The 21,075-nt window shown below is 45.3% G+C and overlaps 1 protein-coding gene across 1 annotated transcript in view; it reads right to left on the bottom strand.

The window, feature by feature from the left end:
* INSRR (insulin receptor related receptor) overlaps positions 1–21,075 on the bottom strand; it is an 82,009-nt gene that overhangs the window by 52,752 nt on the left and 8,182 nt on the right. The window contains exon 2 of the mRNA XM_029581587.1: positions 1,801–2,349. Within this exon, the coding sequence (XP_029437447.1) occupies positions 1,801–2,349 (549 nt within the window). The remainder of the gene's footprint in view (positions 1–1,800; positions 2,350–21,075) is intronic.

Here is a 21,075-nt window from a genome sequence, read left to right as displayed (position 1 = left end):
TAATAATTCCTTCAATTAAAAAAAACCAAAAAACCAGCATCCCACAAAACAAATTGGCTGCTGAGCCAGGATTCACGGTATAAACACACCCAACTGTAGATCATGACCTGTTAATGCACTTTGCAATATGGGTTTAGCAAAAAGTGCTATAGAAGACCATGCTAACATGTTACCATCTTATGATCTCTGCTTCAAACTCTAAAGTAAGGCTTGGGAAATCTTCAAACAAGATGTTGATACAAAATTGGACATTAAGGAAGGGGGGGGGAGGGAATTTGGGTTTTAAATCTCAAGACTGTCAGCAAGACGCATGGCTGGTGTTTAGATTAATTGCGCAACGCAAGAAGACCTAATGTATTGTTATGCAACACATATTATCAGCATCCACGCCAACAACATAGAACCCCCCCACACATACAAGGCAGGAGAGAGTGACAATCACAACAAGGAAGAGCAGCAATTAGGGGCATAATCTTAAACAGATGCCAAGAGGCCAGCTGGATGGGTAAGTCATCATAGTCGCCCAATGCCGTTTTGTCACAAGCGCTCCTGTGATTGCTCATGCATTACGAGCGCACTGCTAACCCCACAACAATCATTCCAAAATGAGAGCTTTACCATATTTCTACCACATTATGGCATGCCAAAGCCATTGCTATTGCACAGCTGTAATCATGGGACTGGCGATCAAGACAAGAAGCCTTACCTGAGTTATACCAGATGAGAAATTGCCAACCTGCTGAGCTCCTGAGGCGTGAAACATTTGTAATGCTATAAATGAAAATTAAAGCGGGAGACTCCATTGAAGTCTCGGGAGGTGACCGACGCGGGGAAGAGAGATTTAGGAGAGCGATGCCGTTGAAGTCTATAGAGTTGATTGACTTGACTCATCATCTTACATGTGAAAAGCTACAGCAGAGCAGCCAGAGGAGGCTTGCAGAAGAGATAAGAATCTGTGTTTACAGTGCAGATTTCATTGCAGGCCGTCTCTGTTTACAGCAAATGAGCTGAGAGGGACCTGTATTTACCCCATCGCTCCATAAACAGGGCAGGAAGATAGAGACGCATGGCCAGCTCCCACCTGGAAGGATGCACCTGGAGCCCAGCTGCTCTGCCCGTCCCGCCACGTGTCAAGAGAATGCTTGGCCTGTGGGACTGCTGAAGCTGCAGAACCTGAAGTGAATCCTTGTGGGGGGGGGGGGGGGGGGGGAAGAGACCTGTGAAAACGAAATTGCACTTGTGGAGCATTTTAAAAATACATTTTTTTAAGAGCATTAACTTGAGCTGGGGAAGGAATGCAGATTCAGACGGAGGTGTCTGTCTGCAATCTGGCATTGTACAGGGGACTCCAGGAAGGGTGGAGCTGGAAGGGTACTGGAAGTGGACAGGATTTTCAAGAGTTGTGAAGTGGCTACCCTTGACGCAGAAATTTGATCTCGAAACGCTGGTCAGTGCCGGCTTGAAAGCTCAGATAAGTGCACTGAAACACTTTTTTTTTTTTTTATCTGCATAAGAAAGATTTACAATTGGAATATTTGAAGAGAGAAGTTGAAACATTTCTACAAAGTTTCAGTTTTGTGGCTATTCTCGCAGAGATAGGTTTGGTGATTTCTCACAACTAATACAGCATAGTTCTAGATCCTAAGGGAGAGGTGGATATCATTTCATGGGTAATTGTTCCACCGTATATGGTTACAGTATTGGGAGTGGATTGATTCGATACATAAGCACTCTTCTCCGGTGTATTGAAAAGCAACTACAACGGGAAAACTCAAGAGAAGGCAGCAAGTTATCTCTGACCTTTCTGGCAGTAGTTTGAGGTCCAGCAGCGGTACTCCAGGCGGCCATTGAAATTGGTCTGCACACACGGATCTTCCACATCCAGAATGCCCGGGCACACGTCCGCACACTCTTCCACCGGCTTATTCCCTACGATGTAATTGTTCTCCACCGACTCCAGAAGCAGTGTCCAGTCTATGGTGGACATGTGGCACAGTTCCTGGTTCCGCTCAATGCGTATCCCTCCCCGCAGGATGTTCGTGAGGCTGCGCAGCCCGATGTCCCGCAGGTGGGGCATCTCAAAGATCACCAGGGCGTAGTTGAAGAAGAGGTCCGTGCCGCGAATGACGGACAAGTTGGGGAAAAGGTCCTCTAGGCTCTCTAGGCTGTAGACCCGGAAGAGAAGCAGGTACTCCGTGATCATGGTGAGCCGGGGGAAGCTGAGGCCACGGAAGTCTTCGCTCATGGTCCCGAACATCAGAAGAATCTGCAGGTTCCCTTCGATGATGGTGCAATTTTCCAGCTTCCTTAACTGGGACACGTCATTCCGGATGTCCATGCTCCCGCAGACTGAAAACACAAAAAAAAAAAAAAGGTCATGGATCAATTAAATTAAAAAATATATATATGGCTTCCCAGTGGCCCCCATTCATACAGAACCTTAGTAGGGTTGTCAACTGGCTCCATGTCATAGCAACTACGAGGCGTAGATGGGTGGTTTTATCGTTACAATTGCCCTTAGGAGTTACCTCGAATGCACAGCGTTTTTGAAGCTAACGTTATAGTGGACAGATTTTAGTAATTGTGGGTTTTAGGGCTATGCAATACATATTACCAGAGCAATATTTAACATCGTATGTTGTTGGTCTGTCATAGTGGAGAAGGTTTTTACCTCACTGATGAGAAGAGTAGTAGTGGTGAAACTGGAAATCTGACAAGGTTAGACGCAGTAGTATACATATAAGTTAAAGTGTAATTTATTAATGAAGAATGAGTATGTATTGATGCAATGTTTGATATGTTTCAGCAAATTATACCACGGTGGCATATAATGTAGAAGATAAACAGAATGAGAGGTGAGAAAGGAAAAGCCAGAAGAATCAGGTCGGCAGATATTGTTTGATATTGATTTCTCTTGATATTGAGTCACAGATTATAACTAGTAGTCTGTTATAATTATTTACATTCTTTCTTCATTTTTTGGTTTACAGTTTGTTATGTCCAATATCACGAATCGGAGCATTAGCAACAAAGGAATATTCGGATCTTGATGTGAGTTTGGATAACGGTCACCGTGTGGTGGTAAAATTGTATTTTTGGGCAGAGCACAGGTTTTTATGGGCTTGACTTATTCCCTGAAGTTGCCCTATGGTCGTCAAAACTAGGGCCCTAGTTGGGTTTAGGTTAATTTTTAGTAAGGTGTGTGTCGCGTAAAGCCTGCGGAGATTGCTATATTTTATATTGTATTAATAATGAATCTGATTTAAATAATGTTTGTAAACAACAAAACACTTAAAATATTTCTATACATGTTTATGGCACCATTTTGTGAATATTTTGTTTAATGCTCGATTTTTGTTACCTTCGCTGTAACATTGCCATAGTGGCTTCCACGTCTTAAGGACCAGGCTGAGCCAGTCCTGCTTTACTCCAGTGCATGTATGAATTCTCTAAGAAAATCAGTGCTACGAGTCCCTGCATGCAATGGGGGAAAAACCAGGACTGGATTAGCTTGGTCCATAAGAAACGGAGTTAGGCAGTAACCCAAGATCCCACCATAGGACCAAAGAGCTGGTTGCGTTTCTCACTGCAGTTAAGATGGAGAGACCTGGGATGTACATGCAGGAACAGAATATCGAACCAAACTCTTTTCTGTTCCCCCCCCCCCCCCCCCAATTGCTCACAGTCCTTAACTGCACAGTTTCTGTGTTGCTTAGCTATTCCAGCAGGTAAAATGGTCACAGATAAATCCTACAAAACCAGAAAGGTCCAAGGGCGTTTTTTGGGTTTTTTTTTTTCAATGAACATTTTCTGCCTTTTTCTGTTTATTTTACACCTAATGAACTCTTGGGCTAGTCCTTATCGCTGAAAGTTGTTTTTCGTTTTTTTCCTCCGAGCCTGGAAAATGCTGCCTCATTCTCTGATTTTCATGGAGAAGTAGCAACCATGGCTGGCCGCAGGCATCTTTGCTTGCCAGACAATGGTCCCCTTATCGGCCTGCACGATCCGCTATTTGCTTTTCCTGCTGGACGCATGGGGCAGCGTTTGCTTTTTGTGCCTTCTGTTATTGCTAAACAAGTGATACTATGTCACGCACACATTTGCGCTAGCCCCCGCGGCCACTGACTCACAGGGAAGCCGTGGCGCAACCTGCCAGCGACCAAAAGAAATAGGATACTTTTTTTTTTCTTTCTTCAACCAGGCAGTTTCCTCCTGCTTTTAAATGTACTTCCAAGCTCAATGGAAACCAGGACTGGGATCTGAAGCTATGAGGCTTCATTCGCAACCATCTGGGGGATTTTTTTTGGGAACCCCTTAATAATAGATCCCACCCCAACCCAGCCACTAGATGTCACTCTTAAACCAATGACCACAGTCCGCTCCCTCTTTCCCCTGGGGGGGTTGCAAACACTACCTATGCAGCATCTCCGGTCCCAACTGATGAGAATACTTTCATGGGTAGGGAGAATGGAGATTTAGTTCTACTTAGTGCAGCTCAGAATAATTTGGTTTTTGCACCATTCTGACTTGATGTTTCCAGATTCCCATATTCCCGATGTTAGCAGAGATGGATGATTAGATTAAAATTCTTGAAAGGTAGACCCTGTGGCCTGTACGGTTGTTTAAGGCTGCTAAAATCTTTTCTTGTGGCGCCCAATGTGTATTGTGGCTGCGTCTCTAACAGAAAGTATTTTTCCATTTCAGTGTAAGTGGGCTGGTGTTAGACCTGCGTTGTAAAAACCTGCTTTACCAGTCAGTCAATGAGCCATCAGATTGAAGACCAGTATCAAATCTTCCCTTATTGGGTAAGGTTATTGAAAACATAGTCTTATAGCAACTGAAGAAAAATTTCTGAATACAGTTAAAAGGTTTTCAGGATTACCAAACTGGGTTTTGGCTATAGTACAGACAGTTCTGCCCACCCTTATGGATGACGGCCAGTTGATATTTGGATTGGAGCTTTTGATACTGTAGATCATGTGCTTTTATTACATTCTTTATATGACCTGGGAGTTAGGCGTTACTCGCTTAAATTGCAACCTTCCTTTTTACAAGCTTGTTCCTGGAAGGTGATGTTAGGGGAAGCCGAATCCTGTTCTTGGAAATTAACATTCTGCAGTGCCCCTGGGGCTTGATTTTGTCACCTTTACTGCTTAACGTTTATGTTAGCTGGTTGGCTAAAATATTTTTTCTAAACATGGAGCTAGATGTCATAGGCATGCTGACAACATCCAGCTATGTACGGGAGTTGGAGAGGATGTGCTAGGAGCTGCTGAAAAGTTAAGTGACTGACTGATGCTTCATCCCGGAAGGAAGGAGGTAAATCAAACCCTGGAAAAAGTGAAGCACTGATGGATTGGGAACAAGAACTTCCGATCACTGGACTTTTATTGATGGAGGTGCCAAGTGCATTTTAGTGAGACTGTCACAAGCTTTGGACTCTTAGTTGTCTTTAGAATTGCAAGGAGAAAGTGTAGCTAAATTAGCATTTTTCCATCTTTCTAGACTTGAGTGTTTAAGGTTTATATCACTGTTCAGCCATGATTACATTACTGTAATTCTTCATATATTGGTTTGCCCAAAAGAATTATTTATAACCTTCAAACGGTCCAAAATGCAGTGGCCGGGCTCCCGACAAATACTCAAAGGTTTGAGAGAATTATTCCAATCTTGAAATTGTTACACACTGGTTGCCCCTGGAGTTTTGTCATCTTTTTAAAGTTTTGGTGTTTATTTTTAAAATCCAACATATTCCAGGTCATCAAGTGATTACTTATTGCAGCCCCTTTTATTGTGAGAAGTCAGGTTGGTCTGTATACGAAAGAGGGTGTTTTCAGCATTTAATTCTACTGTACGGAATAGTCTCCCCTCCGACTTGTGATTAAGAATGTATCTTGCTTTATAAAAACCATTAAAACCTGGCTATTTCAACAGGCTTATGGTTGATGACGGTACTCCGTAGAAATTCAGGAATGTTATTTGGTTTTAATTTGTGTGCATTGTAACCACAAATTTAAATTGTTTTAATTTGTATCAAACTAATGTATTGTTGTATTAGTGATGTGATGGTTTTAAATAAAATATGACGACAACCCAAGAAGCAAAGTTTCCAACTCTGGGATTGGGCAATACACAACACTGCCACTGAGCCACCGGCCAGAAGATGCCTATTTTTACAATGTTCTGTACAGAAGGAGAGCAAAGTCTTAAGAATGACAAGTCTGGTCATACTAGAATGAAGACTTGTGGCCATAGCAGGGATTAAATCTCAGGGACAATGTAGAGAAAAACTAAAAGAGGCAGTTACAAGGAGTTAAAAGTCCGCATGAGACATAGATATTGACTAAAAACACTATCTTGGAAGCCCAGATAAAATGCATTCCATTTATTAAAAAAAGTCAAAGAAGAACAAGAGTTTCCAAATTTTGGCTAAATGGTACTGTGAAAGAGACTATCAAAGCCAAAAGGCTTCCTTTAAAAAATTGAAAGCAGGGCCTAATGAGTAAAAGTGCAAGGCATATAAGCAAGCAGTGACAAATTATTTGTAAAACATTAACAAAGCAGACAGAGAGAGAATTTGAGGAGAGACTTGCAAAACAGGCAAAAACTAATAAAAACTTTTAAAAAGTACATTCAAATCAAGAAATCTGTGAGTTGGGCAATTAAATGTCTGGGGATGGGGGGGGGGGGGGGGCGGGCATAACAATCTGAGGGAGGGACTAAAAGGGGTAGTTCAGGGAGGATAAAGCCGTAGTAGAAACACTAAGAGGTTCATATTCAATAGGATTTGTCTAAAGTTCAGGACTTAGCCTGACAAACCCAAAAAATTAAATAATTGACCTGATAAAATTTTAGCCAAATAAAAGACTTATCTAGCTAAACCTTACCTGGAGAAACAAGAGGTGGCCTAGAGAGGCATTCTGGGGGCATGGCTTCAACATAGCTAGGTAGCACTGACTATCACCGATAGTCTGGTCATGATGGAGAGCAGATCTAAAGCTATCCAGGTATCTGTACCCAGATAACATTAAATCTAACTAGCTATATGCTGAATATTTGATTAACGTTATCTGGTAACTTTACCCAGATAGCTTTGCCACTCACCAGCCTACTGAACATGAATTCTTTCATGTTTAGTCTTCCATTGGTCTTTACTGAAGATGACATTAAGGAGATACCTGAACAATTTTTCATGGTGATGATTCAGAGGAACTGCATCAAATTGGTGGGAATCTAGCAGAGGTGCAAGAGCAAACTGACAAACTAAACAGTAGCAGATCACTGGGACCTGATGGTGGTATTCACCCCAGAATTCTAAAGGAACTAAATATTAAATTGCAGACCTGCTACTGGTAATCTGTAATATAATCATTAAAATCTGCTTCTATAGCAGAGGACTGGAGGGTAGCAAATGTAACATCAATTTTGAAACAAGGCTCCGGGGGTGACTCAAATAACTACAAATCAGCGAGCCCAATGTTGGTGCCAGGTAAAATGGCGGCAGATATAATTAAAAACAATATCACTAGTCATATGGGTAAATATGGCTTAATGAGAAAGAGCCAGCATGGATACAGCAAAAGGAGGAGATCTTGCCTTACTAACTTACCAGAATTCTTTGAAGGTGTGAACAAGCATGTGGATAAAAATTTTAGATTTTCAGAAGACATATGATAACGTTCCTCATGAGAGACTTCTCAGAAATGGAAAAAGTTGCAGGGTAAGAGGGAGATCTTATTGTGGATTGGTAACGGATTAAGATAGGATGCAAAAAAAGTGAGAGACTAATGATCAGTCTTCCCAACGGAGAAAGATAATTAGTGGAATGCCCCAGGGATCTGTCCTGGGACTGGTGGTGTTTAACTTATTCACCAACAATCTGGAAAAGGGAACATCAGGTGAAGTGATCGGATTTGCAGAGGATACAAAAGTACTCAAAAATAGTTAGCGCAGGCAGACCGGGGACCTGGGCATCTTAAATAGCAGATGAAATTTAGAGTGGACAACTGCAAAGCAATGCACCCAGGATTATTTTTCTCAACTATGGCTCTACAATGCTGGAAGTTGCATATCTTGGCGCCATTGCGGACGACACATTGAAATCCTCCATTCAGTATGCAGAGGTGGTCAAATAAAGCAAAACAGAATGGTTGGGTATTATCCAGAAAGGAATGGACAACAGAACCACGATTGCTTCTGTAAACCTAGGGGGGGGGGGGGGTGAATGCCCCTTGAGGATTACAAGCAGTTCTGACCAGCCCCAACTCAAGAAAGGTGAACCAGGACCGGTACAGAGGAGAGTGGCAAAAGTGATAAAGGGGATGGAACAGCTTCCTTCTGAGGAAAGGCTGAACAGGTTAGGGCTTTTCAGCTTGAAGAAGAGATGGCCGAGAGGATATGATGGACATTTACAAAATCATGAGGGGGTGGAACAGATGAATAATAAAACAGAGTATGAGACCCTCCATGAAACTAACTGGTAGCAAATTTAGAACAAGTTGGAAAAAGTTTTTTTTTTTTCATTCAACAAAACACTAAAGCTGTGGAATGTTGCCAGAGGAGGTGGTGAAGGCACTTGGTGTAGCTGGGTTTAAAAGGGTCTCAGAACAGTTCCTGGTGGAAACATCTCTAAACTCTGGGACACCCACTGCTAATCCCTAGGAGTGAGCAATAAGGAACTGGGTCTAGGATATGCCAGGTACGTCCTAACGACCTGAACTGGCCATTGTTGGATACAGGATGCTGGAGTCAGTGGATCTTTGCTCTGACCCAGCAAGGCATCTCTTATGCTCTTATTATTTACTGTTGATTCAGAGATCTGAATGCAGAGTTGAGCCCCTCAGAATTAAATATTGTATTCCTGTGTAAAACCATTAAGTCTTCCAGTTCTAAAGGTGACAGGTGATGTAACAGTAATGACAGTAAAAGACCCAAATGGTCCATTCAGTCTGCCTATGAAAGTGTTTGGAGCTGAAACTGCCACTCCAAGCAGATTATCCCCATTCAGAAACGTTACAGCTAAAGTTAACAGAGGTTACTGTGCGTCTTCATTTCTGTCCTCCACTCTTAGGGGTGACAGGCTCTGTATCCCTGCGCCCGTCCCCCGAGCCCTCCAGTCCTAGAGGTGACAGGCTCTGTATCCCTGCATCTATCCCCTGAGCCCTCCAGTCCTAGAGGTGACAGGCTCTGTATCCCTGCATCTATCCCCTGAGCCCTCCAGTCCTAGAGGTGACAGGCTCCGTATCCCTGCTCCCATCCCCTGAGCCCTCCAGTCCTAGAGGTGACAGGCTCTGTATCCCTGCTCCCATCCCCTGAGCACTTCAGTCCTAGAGGTGACAGGCTCTGTATCCCTGCTCCCATCCCCTGAGCCCTCAGTCCTAGAGGTGACAGGCTCTGTATTCCTGCCCCCATCCCCTGAGCCCTCCAGTCCTAGAGGTGACAGGCTCTGTATCCCTGTGACCATCTCCTAAAACTTGCTGTGTGACAGATTTGTCCATTTTTTTCCCTTGTTAGAGCCTTTCAAAGATAGTATGATAGGTGTCTACAAAATAAATGATTAACTCTATTACTAAAATAAAAATAAATAACAAAACAGGTTTTGGTATGTTTGATATGAGGTCTGCTGGTTAAAACCCAAAAAAGGTTACCAAGGCAGTAAGGAATATAGTCAAAGCGGTTACACGTCAAAGAATACTTTTCTTTGCATCATAAAAAACATCAGCCCAGTTATTAAAGGAAAAAAAAAGAAAGGTAATAACATAGGCGAGCCAGGCTGGATCTGACCAAGGGTCCATCGTGCAACAGTGGCCAGTCCGGGTCACTTGGACATGTCCAGAATGTCGGAGGTTTGCTTCCATGTTGCCCTCTTCCTGAAGTAAGAGGTGGCTCTTTCCTCCAAAAATGTGTTCAAACCCTTTAAAAGAATAAAAAAAACCCAGCTATACTACTGGCTTTGACCACATCCTCCAACAGCAAATTTCACAGCTTAATTGTGCATGGACTGAAAAAAAATACTCTCTCCAGTCGTAATGTGTAGAGATCCTCCGGGATCTCCACCAGAATAGTTACCCTGGAGTTAGGAGCACCCGGGCTGGACATTGCTGCAATGGTGTTTTGCTGCCTGCACATTAGCAGGTGATCCTTAGATTTGGCGAGGCATTTTCAGTTACGAGTTGAACAGGAACTAGCTTTTTTTTTTTTTTTTTAGTACTTCCCCTAGGCTTAACCTCATATCGGCTCAAAACCTTGGCTGAATAGGTTCGGAATTGAGAAAAAAAACCCTCCTGATCTCAGATTTTATTTGGGAGGACGTATTCTGTCCATCCTTCTTGCCAGTCCGAAGGATCCAAGTGGCTTCTAGGAGAAGGTTGCGAAAGAGGAGGAATCTCATCATCTGGGAGCAGGGAGGAGAAACCCGAAGCTGCATGAACCCCCCCTCCCCCCAGCAAAGATTTGGGGGATTCTGAATTCAGGTGTTTGGAAGGGGAGCGCCATCAAGGATAGGAGATCCATTCCAGTCCACCCTGGGGAGCTTAATATTCCACTCACAGGAAGAAAAGGCGAAACGCCAAGGGAACCACAGACACAGATCATGCTCGGGCTTGAATTATTACTGGATGATTATATGGATGTAACAAGAGGCAAAATGTGTTTGACACTCTCTGATTACCATTAAACAAGTTAAAGAGTAAACTTTTGTTTTGGAACACTCTGCTCATGTGTCCAGTCTGTTTATTGGCACAGGGAATTACAGAGAGACTGAGCTTACAGCCAGGGAAAGAGAGACGCCTCAGGCCTGGGAGGGTATATCCTCCCCCATTTGGAGAACCTACACCAGGGTTTGGAAAGATTTTGCTCCCGACACAAAATTAAAATTATTCTAATTTGTTAAAAAAAAAAACAGCGGCAGATTGTGAAGAACTGGGAGCCTGGGCAACTGAATGGCCAATGCAACTTAACCGTGGACCCGTGCAGAGTGATGTATAGAGGGAAAAATAATCCCAACTACAGGGAATCCCAACTACAGGGAATCGCCACCAAGGAAAGGGACCTTGGAATCCTGTGGTCAATACCTCAAAATTCTCGGCTCAGTGCACAGCAGCGGGCACAAGAGCAAATAGAAAGTTAGGAGTGATCCAAATAGAACTTGAAGAATAGTGCAACTGGACCCTGGGTATTGGGGCACTTCTGGTCACCCCATCTCAAAAAAGACATAGCAGAGCTAGAAGTGCAGAGGAGGGTGACAAAAATGATAAATGGGATGGAACGACTTATTTTCTATGATGAGAGGCTATGCAGACCAGGCTGTTCAGCTTGGAAGAGAGAGGAGTCATGGTAGAAGTTTATAAAATCATGAGTAGGGTAGAACGGTAATTAAAGGATGGTTATTTACCGTGTCAAATTGTATTAGGACTAGGGGACACTTCATGAAACTAGCAAGAGGCAGATTTAAATGTAACCCTTCTACTAGGGGTTGCTGTGAAGGAAGTGGGGGATCACACTCATCACCACGAGATAGACATAAGAAGTGCAAGGCTATGTGTATTCTAAGCACACATACAGTAAGGATAGCACTTCTCATCACCTCCAAAGAGGTCTGGTTTTCTGAGTCTGCAGTGGCTGAATATGCAAGAAAAATATTTTCACACACACAGAACATCAACTTAACAAGTAACTCATTGGGTGAGCTGCGTGAAAACAAGTTTCAATTGGCAATGGCTTTCAGTCACTACCTTCCTGAGCTGGATTTGAACCCTCATCCCTGTTCCAACCAGTCCCTGGGTTCAGAACTGCAGCAGGGAGCTTCATCATTCAGTCTGAGTGAAGAGCCTGAACTGAGAAAGAGAGTTTGCATTTTATATGGCTTCGCTGCATGGTCCCGGTGGGCTCTCAAGCAGCAGGCAAGGAAGCCGTGCATGGCCACCCCCAAGTGAACATGCAAAATATTGTTTGAGTAACAGGATTTGGGAGAGGTGGAAATCAAGTACTGAATCAAGCAAAGCCAAAGAGGCTTTCATTTTATGACCTTGGGCAAGTCATTTTACTCTCCATTGCCATCAAATACAAACTTAGTGAGCCTTCTGGGGACAGAGAAATGTCTACAGTACCGGAATGTAATTCGCTTTGAAGGGCTGAAAGGCAGAATGTAAGTGAATAAATCTTGGCAGTGAGTTGTTCACATATGACCTCCTCCCTGCCCCGTTCCGTCTTCAGTCTAAGCAGGAATCTTCCCATTGATTCTCAGCACATTCGGGTCATTTCGCTCAAGCACTCACTGGTGTCAGCAGCTCTTGGCCTTGGACATCTCCAAGTGAGGGGCTGGCTTTCAGGGCAACCAATTTTTGCAGATTAACCAGATTCTTAGACCAAAATGTACACTGGTGAATAATTTGGCTTGGATAGTTGGAAAACAGACTTGGCCTGCGGTTCCCAAGAAATCTCTCTCACATCTACTTTTCTTCTTAAATACTGTAGTTACCATAGTGGGAGAAGGAGGGGGTGGTGTTTGAGGTTGGAATATTTTCACGGATGAGACGCAAATATTTGCTTTTCGCCATTCTGCCATCAATGCCATGTTCCACAACTGCTCCTCTATCCTCCAGGATTCAGGCTGCACAAATTCTGAAGACTTTTGAACTCTTGGATTTAAAAAAAAAAACAAACAGCTTTTTTTCTTCCTGCTTCCCTTAAATTTCTTTTCTGTCCCGGTGCTCCTCCTACCAGTAATTGTGTTCCCTTGGTCTCTGCAAGAGTCACTTTTTTTTCAGCCAAAGCACAGAAAAATAATTGTGTGTGTCTGTAGTGTGGTCAGTGGGATGCCACTGCACTATTTGTCATCATAACCCAGGCTAGTTACCCCAGCAATATAAACCATGGCAGAAGACTGATTGACTGCGAAGGGGGGGGGGGGGGGTCATTCCAAAACAGAACAAAATGTTTTTGTCTGACCACCTTATGCAGGCACAGGAAGATGAAGATCTGACCTGTGACCAGGGAAGGGATTCCACATAGACACCTGAACATCCTTTTCAGGCAAGATTTAAAGTAAGTCACGGCCTATGCTCAGTTTCCTTATCCAGAGATAACGTGGGAAAACTGGCATAAAGGCCGGGGAAAGTAACTTCCAGAGGTCTGCATGGATCAAAAAAAAAAAAAAAAAAAGTTTTTTTTTCTGTTTGCATTGACTTCCCTCCAACACCCCTCCCCCAAACAAAGGTATTCTAAAAATAAGGTGGAGCAGCGATTGGCTTTTGAAGAATTCTTTAAAAAAAAAAATAGAGATTGGATTCCAGATTTGAGCACATGGGATTCTTTTTTTTTGGGGGGGGGGGGGTGATTTTATTGTTGCTGCTTTCACTGTCGGGGGGGGGGGGAGGTTGTATTAGTTGGCACAGATATGGGAAGATGACAGACTACATTTGGGGGCCACATTGGAGCCACCTCTTCTAGAACCAGAATAAGTAAACCCAAAGTATCCTCTTGTCCAGCTTCCTTTTCAGAAACAACCAGAGACTCTGCTGACTTTTAATTATTAGGAATAAAAATTAAAAAAAAAATAAAATAAAATTGCCACCTCCTCCCCACTGTCTCCACCCCACCCTATCAGCGAAACCAGACTCCGGCATATTTATCCAGCAAACAACATCCGCCATTACCCAAAGTATCCAAATCCTGCTACCCAGCGGAAGGTTTACTGTAAACAGCGACCCAGGGGTGAACTCTAAATGTGACTTTCAGCTGCCTGACGTAAGGCATTACCCAGACTGTTGCTGGGGCTGGGAGGCAGGAGGGGCAGACGATGGATCATGAGATGGGGCAGAAGGGTTGGTTTTTTTTTTCCTGTCTCTCTTTCTTTCCCTCACAGGTCTCCATCCCCACTATCTGGGAAAGGACGCCCTGCCTACAGTTCTGGTGTTAAGGACGGCCTCCGGTTCTGTGCATTATCCACGTTTAACCTCTGGGCGGGACGGATCCTGTCCATGGCACCCAGGGCTGCCCAGAAAGAATTAGAGACGGACCCATTCTGCTTCAAACCCCTCCATCTGCCTCGGCCCCCCTTGCTCCATGGATAGCTTTAATAACCGAGGCCGCCCCCTCTGCGTCCAACAGAGACACAGGAGAGGAATGCTGGCTTCCAACTTCTTCACTGTTAGTTTGATCAGGCGATCGAATAAATGTTTACACTTCTCTTATTCAATTGATTAGCAGCAATAAATAATAAGGCAGCAGACAGGCAGAATCAACTCGCGACTTCACATCTTTTTTTGGCAAAGTCTCGGTCCCTTTGGAAGGACGCCTTATTTGCACTGACATTTCCCCAGATTATGTAAATCGAAATGAGTTCGATCCTCCTTCCCCCTCCTAATTTACATTCTTCAATCTTCCCGGCTGAAGGTGGTTAGAAAGTATGACGCCCCAAAATTCAATCAGAGCTTAGCAGGGGTGGATTGGCTTCTCGGGGGATCGGGCATCCCCCCGGTGGGCCGATCGCTCCAGTCACGAGGTCTGCCGTGCGGGGCCGTGACAGAGTCGCGCTCGGCAGACCACGTGACGTGTCCTGGGCGGCGAATACCCGGGCCGGTCCAACATCGTGAGTCCGCAGCTGGAGCTTAGTCCCGGATTTAATATCGTCCAAGGATTCCTGTAGGCATCCTTTAACGCCTCAGACGGCCCCAGAAGGATAACCTCACTCTCTTCCCTGGTTCTGGTAACTGCTTAGACAGCACCTGGCGGGCACTTCTCACCCCTTACATAAAAAACTTCCCTGCACGGCCACAAAGCTCGTTTCCTTTCTGTTGTATTTTCTTCCTTTCTATCAGGTCGATCCAGTAAAGTGTGCTCCGTCGGAGCGCACTGTCAGCCTGCTCTGGACGCGTGTTTTCCTCCCCTTATTCAGTAAGGGGAGGAAAACACGCGGCCCACCCGCGGCACCTAATAGCGCCCTCAACATGCAAATGCATGTTGAGGGCGCTATTAGGTATGCGCGCGGGATCCAGTAAGTAAAATGTGCAGCCAAGCCGCACATTTTACTCTAAGAAATTAGCGCCGACCTTTGGGTCGGCGCTAATTTCTTCCGGCGCCAGGAAAGTGCACAGAAAAGCAGTAAAAACTGCTTTTCTGTGCACCCTCCGACTTAATATCATAGCGATATTAAGTCGGAGGTCCCCAAAAGTAAAAAAAAAAAATAAAAATTTGAAGTCGGCCTGCGGCTGTCGGGCCGAAAACCGGACGCTCAATTTTGCCGGCGTCCGGTTTCCGAGCCCGTGGCTGTCAGCGGGCTCGAGAACCGACGCCGGCAAAATTGAGCGTCGGCTGTCAAACCCTCTGACAGCCGCCGCTCCAGGCCAAAAGGAGGCGCTAGGGACGCGCTAGTGTCCCTAGCGCCTCCTTTCCCTCGTTTGCACCGCGTCGCCTAATTTGCATACTGGATAGCTCGCACCGGCGAAGGGCCGGTGCGTGCGCCGGGAGAGCGGGCGTTCGTCCGCTCTCCCGCGGTTTTACAGTATCGGGCTGTTTATTGGGATCCCTTGCTTTAGATGGGATTTGTAACTCCTCTGTCTCTTTCTGGATGAAAGACTTCCCCAGGTGCCAGGGGTTATCAGCTCCAGGTGGGAAAAAAAAAAAAGTTAAATTGAACTCAAAAAGAGGGGGGAAAAAAAAAATCAAGCAAGAAGCAGGAAGGGTGGAAGAAAACTTCCAAAAATATAATTCCTCTGCATCCGGTCACCAGGCAGCCTTTATCTTCTGAAGGAGACACCAAAGACTGCCAGAATCTTACCTTCCACATGATCTAACCTTAAACAGCAGGTGCCCCAGTCCAAGGCTGGCACAGGGAAAGCTCAAAAAATTGGCTTAAGAGAGTCCAAAACAATCTTTCAAAGCAGGCAGGCGAGCCAACTGTAGGCTGACCCCCTAAAGGGAGCTCTCCTTACTCCTTTCCCTCAAATTAGGTTAGAAGACACCGGGCCAAGGGCTCCTGCCTCCTTGAAAGTCTAACAGAAGCTCCAGGGGGACAGCGGGTGCCATGTGATGATAAACAGCTCAGAGACACCATCTACACGTTCCCACGTTTGGGGGGGGGGGAGGCGGGCAAAACCCAAACCTCTCTCACCTGTTTCCTACTGAACCTCCCCAGATTAATGGTACCTTCCTTTAAGAAGGGGAAAGCAAGATCCTTCCACATGCATTGCTGCTTATAGCCACTCCCTATCGCCATCCTAGAAACTGGCGCCCCCCCCCCCCCACCACCACCACCACCACCAATGCAGCGACACAGGTCACACAATAAGTCATAGCAAGGATCAGCCCCATGGCTGCCACTCAGTGTTCCACACCCCCAAGCGATGTGGGCATTTCCTAAGATCACTTACATTTACAGAAACATAGAAATGACGGCAGAAGAAGACGACCAAACGGCCCATCCAGTCTGCCCAGCAAGCTCCCACACTTATTTCTCTCATACTTATCTGTTACTCTGACCACTAAGGTCAGGGCCCTTTTTGGTAACTTTTTGGTTCCAGTTTCCTTCCACCCCCTGAACTTCCCCTTAACACAACCTGCCGAATCCATAGGTTCCAAAGTCACCAGTGCTAGCCTAAAGATTATTCTGTATCTCTAGACTTTTTTTTTTTAGCTTCACCGCTGGCCAGATGTTCAAAAACCTCAATTCCCCTCTTTACTGGAAGCAACTTCACCAAGGATGACGAGGAAGATGCCCCACAGGACACAGCCACAGGGACTCCAGGACAGGACTGTAAACTCTTTTGGGGGAAGGGGATTCCAACCGTGCTATAAGCTACCTTGAGCATTACTTTGAAAGAGCGCCTTTGAAATCTAAAAATGATCACGAAGAAAAAAGGCAGGTGAGAATGTGAGGATTCATCCAGCGAGGATACCGTAACGCGGAGATTTCCAGAAGGGATTTTGTAAGGTCTTGAAAATTCGCCGACGCGATTCCTCTATGGATAATTTTTATGTTGGACCACGAAAAATATACAATGGCAAAAAAAAAAAAGATCCTGCAATATTAACAAGCTTTTTATATAAGAAGAAAAGATTTCTTCTAGCATTTAGTGATAAATCACTTGTTAATGTTACCATTATAATCCAGAGTCTCATTATCTCCTTTTTACATTTGTTTATAATGAAGCATTCAAATATCCTTTTATCAAGGCAAAAAGTGAAGGCTTTTCTCCTAATATAAAATCAATTAATAATAATATTGCACATTGTTTCATTTACGACCTGTTTCTTTGTCATCATATATTATATCAGATTTCCTCCAGTTTTTCTACTGTTGCTCCAATGAAAGATCACAGTCAAAGGATAAAACACTTGGTTTTTTTTTTTAATTTTTACTCAGTCAGGATCTTATTCATAGAAAAAATTTCCCCCAAGTCTGTGCTAGGGAAAAAATCATTATGGAATATCATTTGACTTTATTAATCTATCTTGGGTCTTCTGATGTTTGCTTTCCCATCTCTGCTGATTATTTCCACAACTTCCCCTGTGCATTTTGCCAGCTCCCAGAAAAAAAACTGAAATAGAAGCCAAGATGGAGGAGGGAGCTACTCGTTACATTCCTTGGAGAAAAAAAAATAGCCTCAAAACATCGCTTCTGGGGGCAGGAGATAAAAAAAAAATATGAGTCTTGCTGTCGACAAAGTCAAAGGCAGCGTGGCAGAGAACGACCAGGATAATCAGATTTTACCCCAAAACAATCCATCACATCATGAGGGGAGGTTCAAAAGCTGCTGTGAAGCAGGTGTCCTAATATATCATTTTTTAATCTTTTGCTACATGTTAATGCAAATAGTTATCAGCTGTTGGAAGTCCTCCACCTCCCCCCTCCCTCCACCAAAAAATTAAAAATAAAAAAAAAATGCACCATTCACTATTTTACTAATTCAGTACCAGAGCAGCTGTATTTTGGCAACAGATTAATGTTCCATGCACACAGCAGCAGGACGTTCCCAAGACAAGAACAGGCTATCTAAACAAATTTTGGTCAATATTATGCTTTAATACAGCTGAAGGATATCAGTTACAAGGGCCATGGCTCCTGGGCGTGTCAGTGCTTTAAGTGTATTGTGCTCGGAAATGCTAATTACTTTGGTAGTCGGAGAAGGTACTCCTGCCTGCCTGCACCATCCTACCAGCTAGGAATATGGAGATGCTTTGGTTTTGGACAAAGCCCAACATGTTTGAAGGAAAATTGGGGACAGGTTTCACCAATAGAAGGGCTCTCCCGGTTGCCTGTGCTCCCCACCACAATCTCTGACCAATAGAAGGGCTCTCCCGGTTGCCTGTGCTCCCCACCACAATCTCTGACCAATAGACGGGCTGTTCCGGTTGCCTGTGCTCCCCACCACAATCTCTGACCAATAGACGGGCTGTTCCGGTTGCCAGTGCTCCCCACCACAATTGCTGACCAATAGAAGGGCTGTTCCGGTTGCCAGTGCTCCCCACCACAATCGCTGACCAATAGAAGGGCTCTCCCGGTTGCCTGTGCTCCCCACCACAATCTCTGACCAATAGACGGGCTGTTCCGGTTGCCTGTGCTCCCCACCACAATCTCTGACCAATAGAAGAGCTGTTCCAATTGCCAGTGCTCCCCACCACAATCTCTGACCAACAGAAGGGCTGTTCCGGTTGCCAGTGCTCCCCACCACAATCTCTGACCAACAGAAGGGCTGTTCCGGTTGCCAGTGCTCCCCACCACAATCTCTGACCAACAGAAGGGCTGTTCCGGTTGCCAGTGCTCCCCACCACAATTGCTGACCAATAGAAGGGCTGTTCCGGTTGCCAGTGCTCCCCACCACAATTGCTGACCAATAGAAGGGCTGTTCCGGTTGCCAGTGCTCCCCACCACAATCGCTGACCAATAGAAGGGCTGTTCCGGTTGCCAGTGCTCCCCACTACAATCTCTGACCAATAGAAGGGCTGTTCCGGTTGCCAGTGCTCCCCACTACAATCTCTGACCAATAGAAGGGCTGTTCCGGTTGCCAGTGCTCCCCACCACAATCTCTGACCAATAGAAGGGCTGTTCCGGTTGCCAGTGCTCCCCACCACAATTGCTGACCAATAGAAAGGCTGTTCCGGTTGCCAGGGCTCCCCGCCACAATCTCTGACCAATAGCTCTCCCAGCTGCCTATGCTCCCCACCACAGTTTTTTGACCAATAGAAAAGCTCTCCTGGCTGCCTGTGCACCCTGCCACAGTTACAGGCTAGTGGAAATTCCCTTAGCTGCAGTACGTCCAACCTCAGCTTCAGGCATTGGGAAACCAGACAATTTACTGTGGCTGAAGAGGACACAGGGTGAGAACAATAGGAAGGGCAGGTTAATAGCTATTTTGTCCTCCTAAGAAATGTGTTTAGGATAAATGTAACAGTTTCAGTTGTTTACTGTTTCTTATCCCGTGCAATAAAAATAAAAATTAAAAATTTTCCATCCAGAAAGCATCGGCACCTTCAGCTCTGGTGTAACCTGCCAGACCTTCCATTCACTCTCTAGCATGGACAGAAGCCAAAACAAAAACATAACACAATAGGGCATTACTCAAATATACAAAAATGACAACTAATAATGCCTCGTGCAAGATGGTATCATACAGACTCACTCGTGTACACCAGCAAACCATCATGAACCCATAAAGATTTGCAAATAACTGCACAGCTGCAAGAATAAAGGGATAAAAACTCCTTAATGAAAAGAAGATAAAAGGAAAAAAAAAACCAAACAATCATCCGTCAAAAAAGGACAACCGAGTACTCAGCCTCGCTGTTCTAACCACTAGGCTACTCCTCACTGGGTAGGGTGAGCTGGGCGCCATAAGACGAGGAGTGGCTCAGGTACTGCCGGCACTGCCCATTGGGATGGTCACCTGGGAAGCGATGGTAATCAGGCCCCCAGTATAAGACCAGCATTGAAGAGGGCTTAAGTCTTCCCAAAGCCTGCTGGGTCGGGTGTTCGGCCAGTCCCCCCCCCGCCGTGCATGTGGCTGGCAGGAAGAGTAGTGCTTAACATAGCACTTCAGCTTCCTCTGCCATCCTGGGTCTGGCTCATGGTATGAGCCACAAGATTAAATACTCAAACCGTGCGACTGGACCCGTGTGGCAGAAGCAGCAGATGCCGCTTCCGGCATCCATGGTGGTGGTGGTGGTGGGGGGGGTGGGGGAAACCCAGAGAGGAACTGGAAAAAAAGCCATAGGGAAGGGGAGACTGAAAGTACTAGGAATTGAGGGCATGGAGCAAGGAGACCTATATCGTATGGGGTAATGGCACAGCAGGGGAGTGAGGAGGAGAGAGAGAGAGTACACATAGGGTGGTGGTGGCAGGAGCAGAGCGAGAGAGATTGAAGTTTGGGTGGTGGGACAAGGAGATGGAGAAATATATGGGGAGATGGAGCGGGAGACCGTGAATGGTGAGAAGGTCAGGGAGATGTGACTTGGGATGGGGGTCAAGAACTGAGAAAGAGGGAACTAGGATAGAGGGATAGGACACATGATGGGCAGGAAAGGAGAGAAAGGACCACAACTAGAGAGAGAGAGAGGACTGGTACTGGTGGAACAGAGAGGGTTAGAGAACCACATTGAGATGGAAGGAAGATTTAATGTGTACTGAGGAGCCAGGCTGGGAGGAAGGGAGGCAGCGAGAGAGAAGGCTTGGGGATAGAGGGAGCTGGAGAGAGGGCATTAGAGGATGGCACGGGAGATAGGACCTGGAGCCAGCAGAGAAGGAGCTCGACCTGGTGAAGAGATGAGGCTTAGGGCTGGGACTGAATGAGAACAGAGAGTGGAAATGAAGGACTAGAGAGTAAAGTGAAAGGCAGAGGAGGAGGAGTGAGAACGGGAAAAATGTGGAGGAGGTGATGGAGGGAAGAAAGGCTAGAAAAGGGGAGAGAAGCTGGTAGGTAAGAAAAAGATGAAATTAGGGAGGACAATGGGGGTAAGAGAGAGAGGTAGGCTGGGGGGATATGAAGGAGGGTGCAAAACAAATGATGGGGAGAACTGGCAAGGAGAAAGAGGGAACGAGATGGATATGGGAGAGCTGGATGCGGGACGGTTGGAGAGAGA

Source organism: Rhinatrema bivittatum, chromosome 16 (assembly GCF_901001135.1).
Source record: "Rhinatrema bivittatum chromosome 16, aRhiBiv1.1, whole genome shotgun sequence".
In the NCBI taxonomy this organism is placed as follows: Eukaryota; Metazoa; Chordata; class Amphibia; order Gymnophiona; family Rhinatrematidae; genus Rhinatrema; species Rhinatrema bivittatum.
Note: the sequence above shows the minus strand (reverse complement) of the source record. Positions and strands in the feature narration are given on the sequence as shown.